The sequence below is a fragment of the Cnephaeus nilssonii genome (genome assembly GCF_951640355.1).
Source record: "Cnephaeus nilssonii genome assembly, chromosome: 11".
Taxonomy (NCBI): domain Eukaryota; kingdom Metazoa; phylum Chordata; class Mammalia; order Chiroptera; family Vespertilionidae; genus Cnephaeus; species Cnephaeus nilssonii.
This window is the reverse complement of record NC_137082.1, coordinates 30,202,252-30,224,406: the sequence shown is the minus strand read 5'-3', so window position 1 is coordinate 30,224,406 and position 22,155 is coordinate 30,202,252. Positions and strand designations below refer to the sequence as shown.

Here is a 22,155-nt window from a genome sequence, read left to right as displayed (position 1 = left end):
GACAACCCAAGGAGAACTCTGAAAGGTTGTAAGAAGAAAGTAAGCTGGTTTGGGATCATAGAACTGGATGTACAACATAGTCATAGGATATCTTGCACACCCCCCCCCCCACACACACTGAACAGAAGAAGGACACCTAAACCAGTTCCTGACCTTCCGAACTATCATCCAGGTGGGCTCATTTCTCCCCTGAATCAAATGGGAGTCCCACTGAATATGTTCCAAGAAGAGAATGAAATAAAATTATTTAGAACCCTGTTAGTAATGAAATTAGAACCAAATGGAAATTTTAAAATTGAAAACCACAATCAAACTCACTATATGGGTTCAATAGTAGAGGATAACAGAGGATAGAATCAGTAAATTTGAGAACAGAACAATAGAATTACCCAATATAAACAACAGAGAAAAAAACAATAGAAAAATAATATCTGAGGCCTGGCCGGTGTGGCTCAGTAGTTGAGTATCAACCTATGAACCAGGAAGTTCAGTTCTATTTTAGAGCAAAAGTTCTAAAATTTATATAATTGCAGTCCCAGAAGGAAAGGAGAAATAGAGTATTTCAAAGAATCTGTGCCTGAAAATTTACCAAATTGGCAAAGAACAAACTACAGATACAGATACAAGGCACAGATACTGGGATAATATATATAAATTCGTTGCATTCCTATATACAAGCAATGAAGAAGTAGAATTTGAAATTAAAAACACAGTACCATTTACATTAGCACCCCCCAAAATGAAATATGTAGGTATAGGTCTAACAAAATATGAACAAGATCTATATGAGGAAAACTAAAACCGGTTTGGCTTAGTGGATATAGAGAGCATCAACCTGCGGACTGAAAAGTCCTGGGTTTGATTCCCATCAGGACACATGCCCGGGTTGTGTGCTGGATTCCCAGTGGGGGGCAGGCAGGAGGCAGCCAATCAATGATTCTCTCTCATCATTGATGTTTCTATCTCTCTTTCCCTCTCCCTCTTTGAAATCAATACAAATATAGTTAAAAACAGTAACAAAACTGACGAACAAAATCAAAGAACTGAATAAATGGAGAGATATTCCCTGTTCCTGGATAGGAAAACCCAATATTGTCAAGATGTCGTTTCTTCCCAACTTGATCTATAAATTAAACATAATCCCAGCAACTTGTTTTGTGCATATTGATAAATTGATTCTAAAGATTATATGAAAAAAAAAGATTATATGGAGAGGCAAAAACCCAGAATAGGAAACACAATATTGAAGGTGAAGAACAAAGTTGGAGGACTGACACGACTTCAACACTTAATATAGAGCTATAGAGATCAGGACTGTATGGTACTGGTGAAATAATAAACAAATAGATCAGTGGAACAAAACAGAGCCCAGAAACTAAAGGTAAAGAAAGAGTCTTGAAAGCAGCCAGAGAGAAATGGTGCATTACCTATAGGGAACGCCAGTTCAAATAACAAATGTCTTATCTGAAACCAGGGGACCAGAGGAAGTGGCACAATATTTTTTATGTGCTAAAATAAAAGAATTATCAATTGTTAATTCTGTATCCAGCAAAATTGTCCCTCAGGTATTAAAAGGAAATAAAAACATTCTCAGATGATGGAAAACTAAAAATTTGTTGCTAGTAGATCTACCCTTAAAGAATGGTTAATGTAAGTTCATTAAACAGTTAAGAAATGATAAAGGAATGCATCTTGGAGCATCAGAAAAGAAGGAATAATAGAGAGAACAGATATATCGATACATACAATAATGGAATCTTTTCCTCCTGAGTTTTAGCAATCAGATTATGGTGATTGAATAAAAAATTTAAAACCATCTAATACTAAATATGATATTTAAAATAGTGAAGATAGCCTTGGTCGGGTAGCTCAGTTGGTTATCGAATCCCAATAGAGCAAGGTTGTAGGTTCAATACTGGTCAGGACACATACAAGAATTAACCAATGAATGCATAAATTGGTAGAACAGCAAAAATCAATGTTTCCCTCTTTCACTTCCTCTTTCTCTTTAAAAATCAATAAATTAAAAATAATTTAGAAAATAGTGAAGATAAAGCACCTAAATGGAAATGAGGTTTCCACACTCCACTTAAAGTGGTAACATACCATTACTAGTAGATTGTTATAAGTTACATAGTTATATTCTGATACCTAGGGTAACCATTAAGAAAACTGTACAAAAGATAAAAACTATAAGATGGAATCTTTAAAAATGTTCAAGTACCCTCCCCCCATAGGAAGGCAAAAAGAGAGAAACAGAAGAATGAGAACCATAGAAACATAAAAGAAGTAATAGAACAGCAGACTTAAGCCTTAACATATCAATAATTACCATAAATGTAACAATAATTACTTTAATCTAAATGTAGAGTGGATAAAAAAAATGTGACCCAACTATATGCAGCTTATAGGAAAGTCACTTCAGATTCCACAATGTAGGTAGGTAGAAAGTAAAAGAATGGAAAAACTATACCATGCAAACATTTTTTTAAAAAAAGGTAGGAATTGGCTATATTAGTATATGATAAATTGGACTTTAGAGCAGAGAAAATAACCAGTCACAAAGAGGGACATTGCTAAAGATAAAATTGACAGATTAAATATTGCCAGGGGTTATGGATGGGGAGTGCTTGGGGGAAATGTGGTAGAGAGGTCTGAGTGGTTATAAAGGGGTAATATAAGAAATCCTTGTAGTGTTGAAACTGTTCAGTATATTGATTGTGGTGGATACATGAACCAAATTGTATAAACTTACATACACACACACACACACACACACACACACACACACGAGTATAAATAAAATTGTGAAATCTCAGTAAGATTGATTTATCAGTGTCAGTATTCTGGTTGTGATATATTGTAATTTTGAAAAATGTTACCATTTGGGGAAACTAGTCAATGTGTACAAGGAATCACTCTGTATACTTTCATATAACTACATGTGAATCTGTTATCTCAACTAAAATTTAAGTTATTAAAAAGGGCCAGGGAGATTAAGAAGATATGACAAATCAATGCAGTGTAATTCTGGATTGGATCTTGGAACAGAAAAAGGACATTAGTGAAGACACATGCACACAGGAGAGTCAGCAATTAGAATGATTAGAAACAGACTGAAATAAATGAGTACTATCTTTAAGAATTCAAATTACAAGGTGAATTTCAGCAGAGAATTAGAAAATTTAAAAAAGAATTAATGGGAATTGAAAAAACAGTAACTGATTTTGAGAACTTTAGACACAGATGAAGAGAAATATCAGTGAATTGTAAGATATGTTGGACAGAGCACAGAGAGGAAGAGATGAAAATGTCATTTGCATGCTCTCCTTGCCTCCTCCCCTATAGTTTTTTTTACTTGAACCATTTGAGAGTAAGCTATATATACAGTATATTATGACCCTTGACCCTTCAAAATACTTTAGCATGCGTTTTCTAAGAATAGTGATAGTTTTAAGAGACTTAAATCTTAGGGACAATTTTCTCCAGTAAATTTAACAATGATACAGGTATGCCCCACTTTTCAAAAGTTCATGGTTTGCCATTTCATTTTACAAAAGACTTACAGTTGTACCTGTTTTTGCTAACCAAAAGAAATCCAAAGAGGATTTTTGCTTTTATGAAAAAAGGTGAAAAGTGAAAACAGTGTTCAGCATTTGTTTAGCAGTGAGCTGTTATAGACGATTGATAAAGATAATAGTTAGAAAAGAATAATATTGATAAGCTGATGGAGAGATTGATAAAGAGAAAAAATTACCGGTATCAATGACAAAGCGGGGGGGGGGGGGGGGGCATCAGTATAGATCCTGCAGACATAGGAAAAATCACAGGAAGATATGTTTATTCTAATAATTATAATAGACAAGTTGCAATTTGAGCATCAAACTAGGTTAATTGATTGTTATCATAAAAGGCATAATTTGCCCAGCCGGTGTGGCTCAGTCATTGAGCGTTGACCCATGAACCAGGAGGTCACAGTTCGATTCCTGGTCAGGGCACATGTCTGAGTTGCTGGCTGGATCCCCAGTGGAGGGATGGGGTGTGTGTCAATTAATGATTCTCTGTCATCATTGATGTTTCTATCTTCCTCTCCTTCTCCCTCTCCCTTCCTCTCTCTGAAATCAATAAAAACATTTTTCTAAAAGGCATAATTTATGAAGATCTTACTGTCATAAGCTGGTTTGGCTTAATAGCTAAATATATAAAGCAAAATTAATCTGTGAAATGTCATCAGTTAAGCAGTTGTGGTATGGGATTTCAACATACATGTCTCAGAGTTAGATTTAAATGTAGATAAAATTAAGTAAGAATATAAAGGAATTGAATAGTGCATTCAATAAACTTAATTATATGTGCGTATATAAATAGTATTTCACATTCCTACAATAGGCTATTTTTAAAAAATATTTTATTGATTTTTTACAGAGAGGAAGGGAGAGGGATAGAGTTAGAAACATCAATGAGAGAGAAACATCGATCAGCCGCCTCCTGCACACCCCCTACTGGGGATGTGCCCACAACCAAGGTACATGCCCTTGACTGGAATCGAACCTGGGACCCTTCAGTCGGCAGGCCGATGCTCTATCCACTGAGCCAAACTGGTTAGGGCTGTTTTTTGTTTGTTTGTTTAATATCCAAGGAACTTTGGTCAAAGTTTATCAATGTCCAAGGTCATATAGAAAGTCTGAACAGATGAGAAAAGTTGAGATTTTACAGACCATATTGTCTGGAAATAATACAAATAAATTAGAAAGAAATAGTTAATAAGATGACTCCTTTGAAATCTGCCTCTTATGGAGGATTTCCCTATTTTCTCTGTATTCATTTTCACTGTAGAATTACCCTCAGCATATATTCAAATTGGTAAATTGGTAGTAGCAAGGCATTAATTCCTTATATTTCTGTTTTTATATTGTCAAAATGTCTTTATGTTTCAATTTGATTCCTTTGTGTGACTACTGCTGAAGTGGGTACAGGTAGTACCAGTGTCCTGGTACTCTAATTTTACTATAAAACTTGACCTGAAATTTTAGGTTGCTATTCCTGGTCTTCCCCTTTCAATTCTTTCTAAATTTTCAATAACCACTTGTTGGTCATTCACTAGAACACAGGGAATTTCAAATTAAAAACTGGTAAAATTTAAAAGAAACAATACCTAATACAGAGGAAATGTGGAGAATAGAATATTTTTACATATTGCAGGTGAAAATATGAATTGTTACAGCCTTTGGGAAAATAATTTGGCAGCCTGGTTAACAATTAAAATTCATATTCCTTTTGGCCCAGTAAACCTCCTAAGATTCTATTCTTAGAAATAAAAGCACAAGTTAGGTCATATGTATAGGGTTATTTATTGCAGCAATGTATATAATGCCAAGCAATTGAAAACAGAATGAATGTTAGTAGGAGAAGGGCAGAAAAAAATTATATCTCTATAGCTTGGAATATTATGCTACATGAAAAGGAATGAATTAGACCTAATAGTTGGAGAGAGTCCCACAAAGTTTTGTTGAGTGAGAGAACAAAGATGCACAAAAGTTTGTGTAATAATTAATTTCTGTAATAAAAAATTATGTAAGAGAACCAAGCATACATCATGGGCTCATGAGCATGAAGAAAAATAGTCAAGAATGCTTGCTAGTAGTTAAATGTTTATCTTGGTGTGGGGTAGGTGGGAGAACCAGGGAAGAATTGTTTTTTAGTTGCCCAAAAAAGCCTGTGATTATATCTATTCACTAGAGGCCCGGTGCATGAAATTCGTACATGTGTGTGGGGGGGTCCCCTCAGCCCAGCCTTTACCCTCTCCAATCCAGGACCCCTCAGGGGATGTCTGACTGCCGGTTTAGGCCCTATCCTCAGGATCGGGCCTAAACCAGCAGTCGGACATCCCTATCATAATCCGGGACCACTGGCTTCTAACTGCTCACCTGCCTGCCTGCTTGATTGCCCCTAACTGCCCCTCCCCCCGCCAGCCTGATCACCCCTAACCGCCTCTGCCTGCTGGCCTGATCGCCCCTAACTGCCTCCCCCCCCCTCCGCCGGCCTGGTCGCCCCACACAGCCTGCTTGTTCAGTCACTTGGTCATCTCTCACTAACCTCCCTGCTGGCCTGGTCGCTCCACACAGCCTGCTGTTCAGTTGTTTGGTCGTCCCTCACTAACCCCCCTGCTGGCCTGGTTGCCCCACGTAGCCTGCTGTTCATTCGTTTGGTCATCCCTCACTAACCCCCCTGCTGGCCTGGTCACCCCACGCAGCCTGCTGTTCAGTCATTTGGTCATTTCTCACTAACCGCCCTGCTGGCCTGGTCGCCCCACGTACCCTGTCATTCAGTCGTTAGGTCGTCCCTCACTAACTCCCCTGCCAGCTTTGTCGCCCCACTCAGCCTGTGTTCTGTTGTCCGTCTCGTTGTTTTGGTCGTGATGGCCTCTGTTTGTTTATATACTAGAGGCCCGGTGCACAAAATTCGTGCACAGGCGGAGGTGTGTGTCCCTCAGCCCAGCCTGCACCCTCTCCAGTCTGGGCCATTTAAGGCAGTCGGACATCCCTCTCACAATCCAGGACTGCTGGCTCCCAACTGCTCACCTGCCTGCCTTCCTGATTGCCCCTAACCACTTCTGCCTGCCAGCCTGATCACCCCCTAACCACTCCCCTGCCAGCCTGATTGATGTCTAACTGCTCCCCTGCCAGCCTGTTTGCCCCCAACTTCCCTCCTCTGCCGGCCTGGTCACCCCTAACTTGCCCTCCCCTGCAGGCTTGATCACCCCCAACTGCCCTCCCTTGCAGGCCTGGTCCCTCCCAATTGCCCTCCCCTGCTGGCCATCTTGTGGCGGCCATCTTGTGTCCACATGGGGGCAGGATCTTTGACCACATGAGGGCAGCTATCTTGATCTTGTGTGTTGGAGTGATGGTCAATCTGCATATTACTCTTTAATTAGATAGGATAGAGGCCTGGTGCATGGGTGGGGGCCAGCTGGTTTGCCCTGAAGGGTGTCCCGGATCAGGGTGGGGGTTCCCTTGGGGCGTGTGGTGGCCTGGGCGAGGGGCCTGTGGTGGTTTGCAGGCCGGCCATGCCTCCCGGCGACCCAAGTGGAGGCCCTGGTATCTGGGATATATTTATCTTCTACAATTGAAACTTTGTAGCCTGGAGCGGAGCCAAGCCTTCTGCTCACTCTGTAGTGGCAGCCATTTCTGTTGGGGTTTATTCACCTTCTATAATTGAAACTTTGTAGCCTGGAGTGGAGGCCTAGGCCAGCCAGGGCCGGTGGAAAGCTTGGCTTCCTCCATCGCCAGGGGCAACCCTAGCCTGCTCTCTCCAGCTCCGTGGCTGCTGCCATTTTTGTTAGGATTTATCTTCTATAATTGAAACTTTGTAGCCTTAAGCGGAGGCCTGGGCTGGCCAGGGTGTGCGGAAAGCTTGGCTTCCTCTATCGCCGGGGAAACCCAAGCCTCCCTCCTGCTCTCTCCATGGCTGCAGCCATCTTGGTTGAGTTAATTTGCATAATAGCTCCTGATTGGCTGGTGGGCATGGCTGGCGGTGTAGCGGAGTGACGGTTAATTTGCATATTACTCTTTTATTAGATAGGATTAGGATTATCTGTAAAATTATGTAAATATGCATGTTTAAAGATACTAAATAAATATTTAAAATAAAAATGGCCTATTTCTTTTCTAAAGGTGATGCTGATTTACAAACACCTGAGCATGTCCATGTGAAGGCAATAGAAACTCTTAAGAGCAAAACAAGTATAATAGAAAGCCATAAACTTTTGGAGGTAGGAGAGCCTAAAACAAAGAATTAAGGTAGTGCATGCATGGGTGTGCTCTCTCTCCCTCTTGAGATCGCTCTCTAAAACAGTAACCCGTGGGAAATTTAATTACCAATAAAACTGGGGTGGACTCTGTGGTTGGTTGGTATTGCTCTTCAGGGACCTTTGCCTTTCTTTGATTTGTCATCCTTGGTGTTGGCTTTGTGTTCAGGCTGCGGTACTTCTAACTGTAAAATCCACTGTAGCAGAGTCCAGAGGGAGAAGTATGGTTTCTCTGGATGTCTGTTGTAGGGTTTCTTGGAAACGTTTGCTGAGATGGAGTTTGGAGTACAAGTTGTTTATAACAACTGTGAGAGGAAGGGGCTGAGAGCAGAACTGGGCAAAAGAAGAGCTTTAATGCAAGCCTGCCCAAGGGGCAAGGATTGCTTGTCAGAGTTCCATGTTGGATTGAAATGTTCAGCCTTTATACCTGCTCTGGTGTGGGCTGCCCTGGGAAGACAGCTCCTGAAGGACTGGCAGCTGGAGGCTGTCTGATGACCAGACTCCCTGCTGCAGCTGGCAGCAAGTTCTTCCTTGAAGGGGAGATCTAGGTGGCACATCTCTCTGTCTACCACACTGTCTTTAAGAATCAGAAAATATTTTCCAGAAGTCCTTCATCAGACATCCCCTCACATTTAAATATTAGGTTCCATGTTGTGATAAAGACTAAGAATGATTGTTCCTAGTCTTTCTCCACTTCTCTAGTAAAGAAAGTCCTGATTTTCATTGGATGCATGGTTATCTGGGGTCATGGCTACATACCTCAGCCTCTACATTTAGATTTGTCTAACTCTTGGCTGATTGCATTGTCATGTTTGACTTGGAGGCGATATGTGCCTTGTTTTCTTTTCCTCCTTCTTGCTGGGTAGACTGTGGGAATAATAGCTGGAGTTTGAGCAGCATCTTGGATTATGTGGTGGAAGCCACATATTGAAGATGACAAAACAAGATAGAAGACTATTAGGTTCTTGATGATCATGGAAATGCCTTATATGCTCTGGATTGCTTCCCTTTGGCAATCAGTTATTGGCAGAGGGCACAAGAAACCATGATTGGCTCAGACTAACATTTTGGGGGTGAATAGACATTGGGGAGTAAAACATGGAGACATTTGTGTCAATTTATAGCAGAGGTAGAGAAGGGCAAAGAAGTAGAGATTTTCAGGGCATTATAATTGTGATAGGTTATGGGATCTTAACTGGGGAAGTGGGAAAGTGAAATGTGTGGGTAGTGGGGATGAACATGGAGGAGAGTTGGTCTAGTGGGTTGGAGGTCCCAATGGGGCTGATGACTCATTGGGAAGGGAGAAGAAAGCTAAATGAATTGGAGAGAGAAGAGATGGTAATAGTATAGGAGTACAGGACACGTAAAATGAACATTTTGGTGGTTGTGCTGTTACTGGTAATGACAAGACCTAGAATACTGAGTAACTAAAGTGGGATGGAGAAAGATTTTAATGTTGAAATTATGAAATGGAAAATCTGGGTTTGGGATGGAACATCTCAGATGTTGAAGTAGTTGAGTGAAAGGCAGTGAACTAGATACTAATGTCTTCAGTGGGTGAGATGTAATTGGGATCTCAGTAGATATCTAAAAAAGTAAGGGAGACTGATCCAAAAGAGTGTCTGTTTCAGAGAGACTGACATTGTTGGTGGAAGTTGGAGGAAAAATGACCTGGAAACAGCAGTGAGAAAGGAAATAGCATCCTTCTTAAATAATAAAAAGCCTATCTAATAAAAGAGCAATATGCAAATTGACCATCACTCCAACACACAGGATGCTGCCCCTATGTGGTCAAAGATGGCTGCCCCCATGTGGACACAAGATGGCCGCCACAATATGGCCAGCAGGGGAGGGCAGTTGGGAGGGACCAGGCCTGCAAGGGAGGGCAGTTGTGGGCAATCAGGCCAGCAGGGGAGGGCAGTTGTGGGGGACCAGGCCTGCAGGGGAGGGCAGTTGTGGGGGACCAGGCCTGCAGGGGAGGGCAGTTGGGGGGTGACCAGGCCTGCAGGGGAGGGCAGTTAGGGGCAATCAGGCTGGCAGGGGAGCAGTTAGGCATCAATCAGGCTGGCAGGGGAGTGGTTAGGGGGTGATCAGGCTGGAAGGCAGAAGCGGTTGGGGCAATCAGGAAGGCAGGCAGGCAAGCAGTTGGGAGCTAGCAGTCCTGGATTGTGAGAGGGATGTCCGACTGCCCATTTAGGCCTGATCCTACCAGGATTGTGCCTAAACGGGCAGTCGGACATCCCTCGAGGGGTCCCAGATTGGAGAGGGTGCAGGCTGGGCTGAAGGTCACACACCCCCTGTGCACGAATTTCGTGCATCAGGCCTCTAGTTTCTATATAACACAATATACTAGAAATAAAGTATAAGGAAAAAAGGAGAGTGAGAAAACATATTTATAGTATATATAACTTACAAATGGGAGCTCCTTAGTATAAAAAGAGCTCCTAAATATTAATTTGAAAAGACCTCTTGGTCGCAAAGTAGGCAAAGAATATGGAATCTAAATTCACAAAGGGAGAAATGCAAATGAACAAGTGATGAGAAGATTCAAACAAGGGCTAGTACCAGTCAAAACATTAATTAAATAGTAGGATATGCCTATCATATTGGCAAGATCTCAAAATATTGCCAAACTTCCGGCTTGGCACGAGTGTGGGAAGACAGGTGCTGATGTACACTGTTCAAAGAGGGTTGGTTATAGATTGCCACTTCAGAAGCAGCAGCTTAAATGGCTATGGTGGATCTGTTGTGAGTTGTGGCTTGATGTGTTTGCCCATCACAGTTATGCTGTCTATAGTGTTATTGTATTAAATACGTATAACTGTTAATGTGAAATTTTTTTTGGTCAATCCTTACCTGAGGATATTTTTCCCATTGATTTTTTTTTTTCTACAAAAAGTGGAGGGAGGAATGAGAGAGAGAAACAGAGAGAGAGGAACACTGATTTGCGAGAGATACATTGATTGGTTGCCTCCCTCACGTACCCCTACCAGGGCTAGGAATCGAACCTTTGTGCACTGGCCAACACTCTAACCATTGAGCACACCAGCCAGGGCTTTGTGATGTTATTTTTTAAAATACCAACTCATATTTATAAATAAGTTTTTGTGGCCATTTTTATGGTATAATGTATGATTTTCCTTATCTTATCTGGAACGATTTAGATAATGTTTTTTGTTTATTTGTGTTGATTTTAGTATATTTGTAACTTCTTAAGTGTATATATTAGTTTTATCTATATTTGTGTAATCTGAATATAACTATGCATTTATTTTCTTCTTGTTATATAGTATGCATCTCACTTTGCTTAATTTGGATTGTATTGAGAATTAGAAAATATATTATTAATATATAAAATCTTGATGAACTTAAGTTTTTTTCTTTAAATTACAGATTAACTGGATCTTCTGGGTTTGTAACAGATGGACCTGGAAATTATAAATATAAAACGAAGTGCACATGGCTCATTGAAGGACAGTAAGTAATAATGGCTAATTGATTTTTTTTTAGGATAGAGCTCAGTGTAGCATTACTTTTCCTACAAGTAAAATTAACAAACTGTAGCATAAAGTACTTAAATATTTTTATTCAATAATTTCTTATTTTATAAGTAAATTTTATTTTATTTTTCTTAATCTTTATTTTTACTTAAAAAAACTCTTTGTGTTGATTTATTTTTATTTTTTTTTATTTTTATTGATTTCAGAGAGGAAGGAAGAGGGAGAGGGAGATAGAAACATCCATGATGAGAGGGAATCATTGATCAGCTGCCTCCTGCAACTCCCCCACTGGGAATTGAGCCCACAACCTGGGCATGTGCCCTTGACCGGAATCGAACCTGGGACCCTTCAGTTCGCAGGCCGATGCTCTATCCACTGAGCCAAACTGGCTAGGGCTTTTGTGTTGATTTAATGCTGTAGAGGAATTGTACACACCAGAATTTTGTATATTTTCAATTGTACTAGTTAAAAAAACAGGAGTATTTTAAGTGATGTGCTTAAAGCAGTAGAAAATCATAATATTGTGTCATTTTTCTAAATACCTATTTTTATTGTGGGGATGAAAGTTAGAATAACTGTTATTGTCCAAACAACTCCTTCTCTCCGCTCCCATGCCTCTCCAGCTGTTACCTTCTTTTTCTTACCTTTAGCAAACCTTACTTAAAGCAGTGTTTCTCAAACTTTTTGGTTTCAGGACCTCATTACACTCTTAAATTTATAGAATTCTAAATAACTTTTGTTTTTGTGGGTTATATCGGTTTTTACCATATTAAAAATTAAAACTAAGAAATACTATTTAATTCAGTTTAAAAACAACTAATAAACCCACTATGCGTTAGCACAAATGACATATTTTTATGAAAAAAGAAGCCCTGTATTTAAAAAGTTAATAAAAGAATGGCATTGCTTTACATTTTTATAAATCTCTTCTCTGGATTAATAGAAGACAGCTAGATTATCATTTTTTCTGCATTCACTTTTTAAAAAAATACATTTTTATTGATTTCAGAGAGGAAGGGAGAGGGAGAGAGAGATAGAAACATCAATGGTGTGTGAGAGAGAGAGAGAGAGAGAGAGAGAGAGAGAGAAAGAGAGAGAAAGAGAGAGAGAGAGAGAGAGAGAGAGAGAGAGAGAGAGAGAGAGAGAGAGAGAGAATCATTGATTGGCTGCTTCCTGCACGTCCCCTGCTCGGGATAGAGTCTGCAACCTGAGCATATGCACTGATCAGGAATCGAACCATGACCTCCTGGTTCTTAGGTAGATGCTCATCCACTGAGTCATGCCCGCCGGGCCTGCATTCACTTTGTTTCAATGTTACGATGGTGAAGTATGTGAAGAAAATTAGACTTCATTTGAATATGAAGTGGGAAAAGGGAAGGGGTTTTTATAGTGCTTTTAAAGAATTGTGGATGGTAGTCTTTGACAAGTGGTAGTTTCTTAAAAGTAAATTGCAATGTGGACTATGAAACAATGTGAATGAACTTTAGGAATTTGTTAAATTAAAAGTAATTAGTTTTCTTGTACTTGAATGGATCTTTAACCTGTGCATGGTTTTATAACATGATATGTGGTCATTTGGAAAATATTGGCTCACTGAATTATGCAGATATCCCAAATGTTGATATATTTCATTATATGATATTTTAAAAAAATCACATTGGGCTATGGCCAGGTAGTCAGGTGGTTAGAGCATTGTCCTGATACCCAAGGTTGCAGATTAGATTCCTGGTTAGGGCACATAGAAGAATCAACCAGTGAATGCATAAATGGGTAGAACAATAAAAATCGATGTTTCTCTCTCTCTCTCAAATCAATTTAAAAAATCACATTAGTTATATCACCATCAATCTCATCAGAACGTTTTAAATATTGGGAAGTTGTGTCTAGGTGGCAGATATCAATCTTCCAAAGCTCTAATTATTGCTTGAAAGCTTGTTTTTTATCTTTGGCACCAAATACTGCCAATTGTTTTCTTTGAAGTGACAGTTTTACTTTGTTCATTTTCAAGAAAATATCTGCCATATGTCCAAGTCTGAAAAACCATAGTTTGTTCTTTCAAGTAAAAATGGTAAATGGTGTTCTAAAAGAAAGGCAACTAGTTCAGCTCACAACTCAATTTCAAAAGTGAGTTTCCTTGAAACCATTGTACTTTGTTAGGTAGCAGAAGTGCTTTATGCATACTTCCCACCTTGTCATGCATAGTATTAAAAAGAATGAGTACCATTAATAAAATTAATAGTTTTTACCTTGTAATAAAGCTATGCTTAAATGAAGCTGTCATTTCTTTTCTTTCTGTGAGGGAGTGATGGTGAAGCATAACAGTGATTGCTAGTACAGTTTGGTGCAACTGTCTTGCTAGGTTCCAAGGTGTCAGCAGTTTTACCCACAATTTGCTCTTGTACCATTAGTAAATGCTAACATGATGATAAGGTACATGATAGCTTAATGTTAATTATTATGTACATAGTCTTGACCTCTTGGGCCCCTAAAAGGGTCTCAGGGCCCCTGGTGTTCTGTGGACCACACTTTTGAGAACTTGTGCTCTATGGTCTGCCCTTGCCCTTTCTGTCAGTCCACTCCCATCTGGTGTCCTTCTCCACCATTGCTCAGCATGGGATCTCAGTGGTTGTTCCTACTCAGCCTAAGCAAAAAATAATTCTCCTTCCTCTTATCCCCATATTCAGCCTATCAGTAAGTTCTGTCCATTTTCCTTCTAGAATATTGCCCAAATCCTTCTACATTCTCCTTTTCATATTAATCTCTGAAATTATTTTAAAAACCACCACCCTCAACTTCCTTGGCCCCTGTAATAGCCTTGAAATTGGCCTTTTGATTTTTGCTTTTGCCCCTTGCTTACCTCTTACTTCTTATCTCATGAGGTTCCCTCGATTTGCTGTTTCAGATATGCTGATTTTCTTCATATTGTCCTTACACATCAACTTATTTCTTCCTGAGTCTTTAAGACCATGCTGTTTCCTCTGCCTGAAACATTTGTTCCTAAGCTTTTCATATGGCTTATCTCTTGTCATTCTAATCTCCTTCAAAGCTTTCTGGGGTATTTCCCCACCACCTGGTGTACTACCATAACATAATTCCTTTAATTTCTTCACAGTACTTATCACTATCTGAGTTAACTTATTTGTGTATTTACTTAGTTGTTAGAGATGTTATTTAGATAGATAAGTGTGAGGTAGAGGAAAGTCTAGACTGGAGACATATAATTAGGCATCCGCAGGAACTAGATGGTGTTGCTAATACCAAGAGCTGTTTGAGCTGAAGCCAGGTTAGAGAGTGAAGGGCTAAGTGGGATATGAAGAAATGGAGAAAACAGTCTTCTGTAGAGTTTTACTCTATTAAGAGGAGAAAGGGATGGGTGGGGTAATAACTCGAAGAAGAGTTAGGATTTGAAGCTTTTTATGTTTTGTTGTTTTGTAAAATATGTGATACTGAAGGAGATTTAAATGTGTATGTAGAGGTTTCAGATAAGGGAGATGCTAAATATTTGAGAAATGGAAGGAGAAGTAGGTAGGTGTATCTGTTTTGAAAAATGGGAATTTGAGAGATTTTTGTCTTGCTGAACAGAAGCAGAGAAGTGGGTGGGACTGAATGGCTTGAAATAGTAATTGAGAATACCAGTTGTGGAGAAGGAGAGAGAGAGAGAGTTAGTAATAGGACTGCTGGCAGAATTGAAGTACCATTTGAAGTTGGTGAGCAATGACCAATACTGGAGCCAGCCTACTCGAAGGTGTGACTTTCTCTGGCACGGATTAGTTTTGTTTGGGTTCAAAGTCAAAGCAGGTAACTGTTTGCCTCTAGACCACGGCTTTTGCCAAGTAGTTCCATGAAAAGTTAGAGGGGCAGGTGAATTTAGAGAATTGGCAGGTGTGATTATGAAATGATGTAGTGTGGAATCTTCGGTTGAAGAAGGAAGTGCAGAACTGGAAGGGCTAATGGGTTGGTTCAGAGGCTGTTAATGAATGGCTACTGTGTAGACTATAAGGCCCAAAGAGGCACAGACCATGTCTATTTTGTTTATCAGTGCATGTTCAGTGGTCTCTTGCATATAGTAAATACTAAGTAAATCTTTGACAAATAATGAAATACTCCTTAGTATTAATTTCTCCTCTCTGTAAATGAAAAATCTAGGTATATATTTTTCAAATGTTTGATAGTGATGATTATTATAAATTATTTTTTGTTGGGTTTTTTTTTCCAGGCCAAATAGAATAATGAGACTCCGTTTCAATCATTTTGCTACAGAGTGTAGTTGGGACCATTTATATGTTTATGATGGGGACTCAATTTATGCACCACTAATTGCTGCCTTTAGGTAAGTTCACTCATATTAGTTGTTAATCATATGATTTCTGAATTCAAACATATGTCCTAGATTGCATTCTTACTGGACTCACCTTTATTATTCCTTAACACACTATTTCATGGAAAGAGTACTATTTCTGGAGGCCTGACTTGGTTTCCTGTAACTACTAGGTAAGTCTTTGGGCAGAGTACTTGACTTCTCTTTTTAATTTCCTGCTCTGTACAGTCATGATGGTAGTATTGTTCACCTGCTTCTCCTGGTAGTGGTGAAGTTTACATTTTAAAAATGTTTTGTGAGTAATATGTTGAATATTAATATTTCTGTAAAAAATTAAATCAGGGATCATGTTAATTTTAATCCTTTCTGTGTTCCTCATTACATAGGCCTTCAGGAGGTATTTGTTAAATTCAAATATAGGTGTGTGTGTGTGTGTGTGTGTGTGTGTGTGTGTGTACTTATGGGTGAGGGAAACTTTATGGAAGAATATACAGAAAATGAACAGTGGTTATCTGAGGAGAATGAGGAATATACCATTTATGTATTATAATATTTTTTCAATAATTGTATTCCATATTGTTAAAAGAGCTTCACACCCAATATATGGCGTGTTCTAAATTGCTTTTGGCATTTTAGTTTTTATTAACAATAACTGGCTGTGTTGTTATCTTTTTTACCATATAGGAATTCAAAACCATCCTATTTTTCTTCCTTTAACTTGATAGAAGGTTTATAAAATAACTAGAGGCCCAATGTACAAAATTTGGGCTAGAGTAGGCCTGCCTTCCCCCGGCTGCCAGCACCGGCTTCCCTCTGGCACCCAGGACCTGGGCTTCGCTCTGGCTGCCAGCAGGCACCTGGGACCCCGGCTTCCCTCCGGCCACCGGCTTCATCCGGAAGGATGTCCGATCTAATTAGCATATTACCCTTTTATTATTATAGATATACTAGAAGCCCGGTGCACGAAATTCGTGCACGGCGGGGGGTTGTCCCTCAGCCCAGCCTGTACCCTCTCCAATCTGGGACTCCTGGAGGGATGTCCGACTGCCCGTTTAGGCCCGATCCTGGTGGGATCGGGCCTAAACGGGCAGTCAGACATCCCTCTCACAATCCAGGACTGCTGGCTCCCAGTTGCTTGCCTGCCTGCCTTCCTGATTGCCCCTAACCGCTTCTGCCTGCCAGCCTGATCACCCCCTAACCACTCCGCTGCCAGCCTGGTTGATGCTTAACTGCTCCCCTGCCAGCCTGTTTGCCCCCAACTTCCCTCCTCTGCCAGCCTGGTCACCCCTAACTGCCCTCTCCTGCAGGGTTGATCACCTCCAACTGCCCTCCCTTGCAAGCCTGGTCCCTCTCAACTGCCCTCCCTTGCAGGCTGGGTGCCTCCCAACTGCCCTCCCCTGCTGGCCATCTTACAGTGGCCATCTTGTGTCCACATGGGGGCAAGATCTTTGACCACATGGGGGCAGCTATATTGTGTGTTGCAGTGATGATCAATCTGTATATTGCTCTTTTATTAGATAAGATAGAGGCCTGGTGCCCGGGTGGGGGCAAGCTGGTTTGCCCTGAAGGGTGTCCTGGATCAGGTGGGGGTTCCCTTGGGGTGTGGGGCGGCCTGAGCGAGGGGCCTGTGGTGGTTTGCAGGCCGGCCACGCCCCCTGGCAACCCAAGCAGAGGCCCTGGTATCTGGAATTTATTTTCCTTCTACAATTGAAACTTTGTAGCCTGGAGCGGAGCCAAGCCTGCTGCTCCCTCCGGGGCGGGGCGGCAGCCATTTCTGTGGCAGTTAATTCGCCTTCTACAATTGAAACTTTGTAGCCTTAAGCGGGTGAGCCCGGCTAGGGTGTGTGGAAAGCTTTGCTTCCCCTGTTGCCGGCGGCAACCCTGGCCTGCTCTCTCAAGCTCCATTCTGCCGCCATTTGTTTCAATTTGTTTACCTTCTATAATTGAAACTTTGTAGCTTGAGTGGAGGCTTAGGCCTGCAATGGCTATGGAAAGCTTGGCTTCCTCTGTTACCTGGGAAACCTTGCTCTCTGTGGCTGTAGCCATCTTGGTTTGGGTTAATATGCATACTCGCCCTGATTGGCAGGTGGGCATGACTTGGCTGGTGGGCGTGGCTTATGTAGCGGAGTGATGGTTAATTTGCATATTACCATTTTATTAGAGAGGATTTTTAAAATACACATCTCCTTAGGGAGTCATATTTGTCAGTTTTTTTTAATCTACAACTCACTTTCTGGATTCTCCCCACCCCCTATAAGTATTTTATTTCCTTGACTAAATAGAAATCAATTCAACAAATATTTTTTTGTATTCCTCACATGGGACTAGTCTCATGTGGGTGAGGAAGTAACAGAGTAAACAGTACAAGAGTTGCCAAAGGACACAGGAGACCAGGGACTAATGTGCCCTTGTATTTCTCCCCTCCCTTTGGCTTAGAAATCTCTCTAACATATTTTGAACTAAGAACCAGTTTCTTAGATTCACTTTCGAGGCCAAAGATCAGGATGGATAGGCCATGCTAAGCATCAAAATGTCATTTGCTAAGTGTTGTGCATGTATATCTTTATGCCAGAATTTGAAGTATTCCTTGCATTATAATTATAGCAAGAGGCACCACAAATTTTAACACAAGCGCAAAAACTATCTATAGTATTTTGTTATCATGATAGTACTTTTTTTGGGTTCACTTGATACTGAGTTCATTAATCCAAATATATGGAGTTTTGTAATGTGCTGGGCACTTGTAATCAGCTTGCCATTAGCCTTGTGGGAACATCAGCCAAGCAGGTATGCATAATCAATGCTGTGCTTCACCTGGACTGGGTATTTGTTGAGCAGACATGTGAATCATCAGCAACATATAAATAAGTAGAAGGCTGTAATCGTTCTAATTGATGACTTTTGAGAGAAGCCAAAGTATATGTACAGAAAACAGGAAAAATTTTAGGTTTCTATAAAAAAAAGTTGGTTAACTGATAGTATAGACTAATCCATTGATTGTGTTAAAATTTAACCTGTGGCATAGTATTGGAATATAAATTTTCTAAAATTATAGTGAGAAAATACAGGTTTGAAAATTGAAATTTACCTGAAACACAAAACCTCTAAACCACTGATAAACAGAACAATTTGGAAACCCTGACACAAGATGGGGAGCTGAGAAATTCTGTTGGGTCAGGAGGACTTGGATAGAGGAATCAACCCAGTGGTAATGTGCTGGGGACCTGGAGTGGAGAGAGCCTGGCAGCAGATAGTTCAGCCAATAAGGAAAAAAACCACACAGGATTCAGAAGATGTGGACTTTTAATCTGAATTCTGTTCTGTAGTCTTCAGTTTTTAAAACCTAAGATGAAGGTGTTGTATGGTGTTTTCTCTGGGTGTATTGCAAATTATGAAGCAAAGAGGCCAGTTTGGCTAGGGTCAAGTGAATGAAGGGAAGAGAATAATGGTTGAGATTTTTGTTCATTTGTTGGTGGTGTGTGTGTGGAACATATTGCATAAGACCTGGTAAGGATTTAGGCTTTTAAAGAATGAGGTGGTGGTATTGGTGGTGGAGACAGTGCCTCAATAATTGAAGATATTGAGCATATGAAGATATGCAATAGGCAGGTAAACATAGGAAAAATGGTTAACATTGGGAGTGTAAAAGAAACTCAGCATCAAAATTTAAAAATCACTTTTTACTTATTAGCGAAGCTAAAATAGGACTAGTAATCTTACTTGGTGGGGTGATGTGGGATTGACTCTTTCAGTCTTTATTGATGGGACTTCAGGTCGGCACGTATCTTCTGGAAAGCAAGTTGGAATTATGGGTCAGGAGCCTTAAAGCCATCATTTAGAACCTTGACATAATTCTTTCCCTCTCCAGGCACCCAGTGAATATTTTTGTGTACTGGAGTGAGATACCATAAGTTCTGAAGGAACTTTTAGTAATATGGGAAATGCTTATGGTATACTAGAGGCTCAGTGCACGAAATTTGTGCACGGGGGTAGTGGGTGGTGGTGTCCCTCAGCCCAGCCTGCACCCTCTCCAATCTGGGACCCCTCGAGGGGTGTCCGACTGCCCGTTTAGACGGGCAGTCGGACATCCCTCTCACAATCCAGGACTGCTGGCTCCCAACTGCTTGCCTGCCTGCCTTCCTGAATGCCCCTAATTGCTTCCACCTGCCAGCCTGACCACCCCCTAACCACTCCCCTGCCAGCCTGATTGATGCCTATCTGCTCCCCTGCCAGCCTGTTTGCCCCTAACTGCCCTCCCCTTCAGGCCTGGTCACCCATAACTGCCATCCCCTGCAGGCCTGGTCCCCCCCAACTGCTCTCCCCTGCAGGCCTGGGTCACCCCCAACTGTCCTCTGCTGCTGGCCATCTTGTGGTGGCCATCTTGTGTACACATGGGGGCAGGATCTTTGACCACATGAGGGCAGCTATCTTGATCTTGTGTGTTGGAGTGATGGTCAATCTGCATATTACTCTTTTATTAGATAGGATAGAGGCCTGGTGCACGGGTGGGGGCCAGCTGGTTTGCCCTGAAGGGTGTCCTGGATCAGGGTGGGGGTTCCCTTGGGGTGTGGGGCGGCCTGGGCGAGGGGCCTGTGGTGGTTTGCAGGCTGGCCACGCCCCCTGGCGACCCAAGTGGAGGCCCTGGTATCTGGGATTTATTTACCTTCTACAATTGAAACTTTGTAGCCTGGAGTGGAGCCAAGCCTTCTGCTCGCTCTGTGGATGCAGCCATTTCTGTTGGGACTTATGTATCTAATATAATTGAAACTTTGTAGCCTTAAGTGGAGGCCTGGGCTGGCCAGGGCTGCAGAAGCTTAGCTTCCTCCATTGCCGGGGGCAACCCTTGCCTCCCATTCTTTCCAGCTCAGTGGCTGCCGCCATTTCTGTTTGGATTTGTTTTATAATTGAAACTTTGTATCCTTGAGTGGAGTCCTAGGCCAGCAAGGGCAGGCAGAAAGCTTGTCTTCCCCTGTTGCTGGGGAAACCTAAGCCTCCCTCCTGCTCTCTGTGGCTGCAGCCATCTTGGTTGGGTTTATTTGCATATTTGCTCCTGATTGGCTGGTGGGCATGGCTGCTGGGCGTGGCTTATGAGTGTAGCGAAGGTATGGTCAATTTGCACATTACTCTTTTATTAGGTAGGATTACTGATAAAATCCTATATAATAAAAGCCTAATATGCTAAGTGTCCGGTCGTCCATTCAACCAATCAAAGCATAATATGCTAATGATATGCTAAGGCCACTTAACTGCTCACTATGACGTGCACTGACCACCAGGGGGCAGACACTCCAATCAGTAGGTTAGCTTGCTGCTGGGGTCTGACCAATAGAGACTGAGCAAGACGGGCTGGACATGCCCTGGAGCCCTCCCACAGTTCCTCCCTGGCTGGCCAACCTCCTGTGTCTCTTCCCAGCCCCACTCGTGCACCAGTGGGGTCCCTTGGCCTGGCCTGTGCCCTCTCGCAATCCAGGACCCCTCAGGAGATATCTGAGAGCCAGTTTGGGCCTGATCCCGCAGGCCAGGCCAAGGGACCCCACTGATGCACGAATTTGTGCACTAGGCCTCTAGTAGACTATATAATGTAATCTGGTATTAATTAGGCAAAGAAAATACATCAGGATGTATTTGGGATTATGTGTTTGTTTATCAAGCTTACTTATTTATATTTTTACTTTTCATGTCTTTTGCTAGTATTTGACATTCATCAACTCATGAAGTTTGTTACCTTCTGTGATTATTAGAGGTTTATTCAGTTTTTCAAAGAAGCATTATAAAAGTGTTTATTAAAAAAAGAAGAATAGGGCCATTGATTTCAAATCTTAATAGAAATATAACCCAGAATAAAGGGGAATCTAGCAAAAGATTCATATCTATTCGCCAGAGAAACCAGAACTAATAGGGTTGTACCATGCATTTATCACAGGAAGTTACCCCTCCTCCTGGAAGTGGTTTTTTAAATTATAAGGATGAATTTCAGCTCTTAGTTTGTGTTTGCCACCATGTGATGTGTCTGTGAGTGTGTTTCCCTTGATAAGAAATGTGTTTTCATTTCAGTGGCCTGATTGTTCCTGAAAGAGACGGCAACGAGACTGTCCCTGAGGTTGTTGCCACATCAGGTTATGCCCTGCTGCATTTTTTTAGTGATGCTGCTTATAATTTGACTGGATTTAATATCACTTACAAGTAAGATATTTAAGTCTAATATTTGCAGTTTTATTCAAAAGACTATATACTTTGTTTTAACAATAATAATGACTAATATATATTGAGGGCTTATGGTGTGACAGGCATTGCAGTAAGCAGTTTGAATGTATTTTCTCATTTAAAGTTTTTTTAAAACTCAGTGAAATATGGGCACTGTTTTTCTACTTGTTTTATAATTGAAGAAACTAGTGGGAAACAATACATTGTTAAAGTGCTTGAACCACAGTTTCAACCTAGATCTTTCTGCTATTGAGCTTCTCCTGGAAGAGAGGGGTATTTTCCTGCTAATGGATTAAAACAGGGTTTTTGCTAAGTACGATTTAACA

The 22,155-nt window shown here is 41.1% G+C and overlaps 1 protein-coding gene across 3 annotated transcripts in view; it reads left to right on the top strand.

Annotated features, from left to right (window-relative positions):
* The window catches only part of ATRN (attractin), a 174,863-nt gene that overhangs the window by 27,742 nt on the left and 124,966 nt on the right, over positions 1–22,155 (top strand). For 2 of the 3 annotated variants that reach the window (XM_079784525.1, XM_079784524.1), the window contains exons 2-4: positions 11,201–11,284; positions 15,524–15,637; positions 21,680–21,808. In XM_079784525.1, the coding sequence (XP_079640651.1) occupies positions 11,201–11,284; positions 15,524–15,637; positions 21,680–21,808 (327 nt within the window). The remainder of the gene's footprint in view (positions 1–11,200; positions 11,285–15,523; positions 15,638–21,679; positions 21,809–22,155) is intronic. The other variant, XM_079784526.1, reaches the window with a different exon arrangement.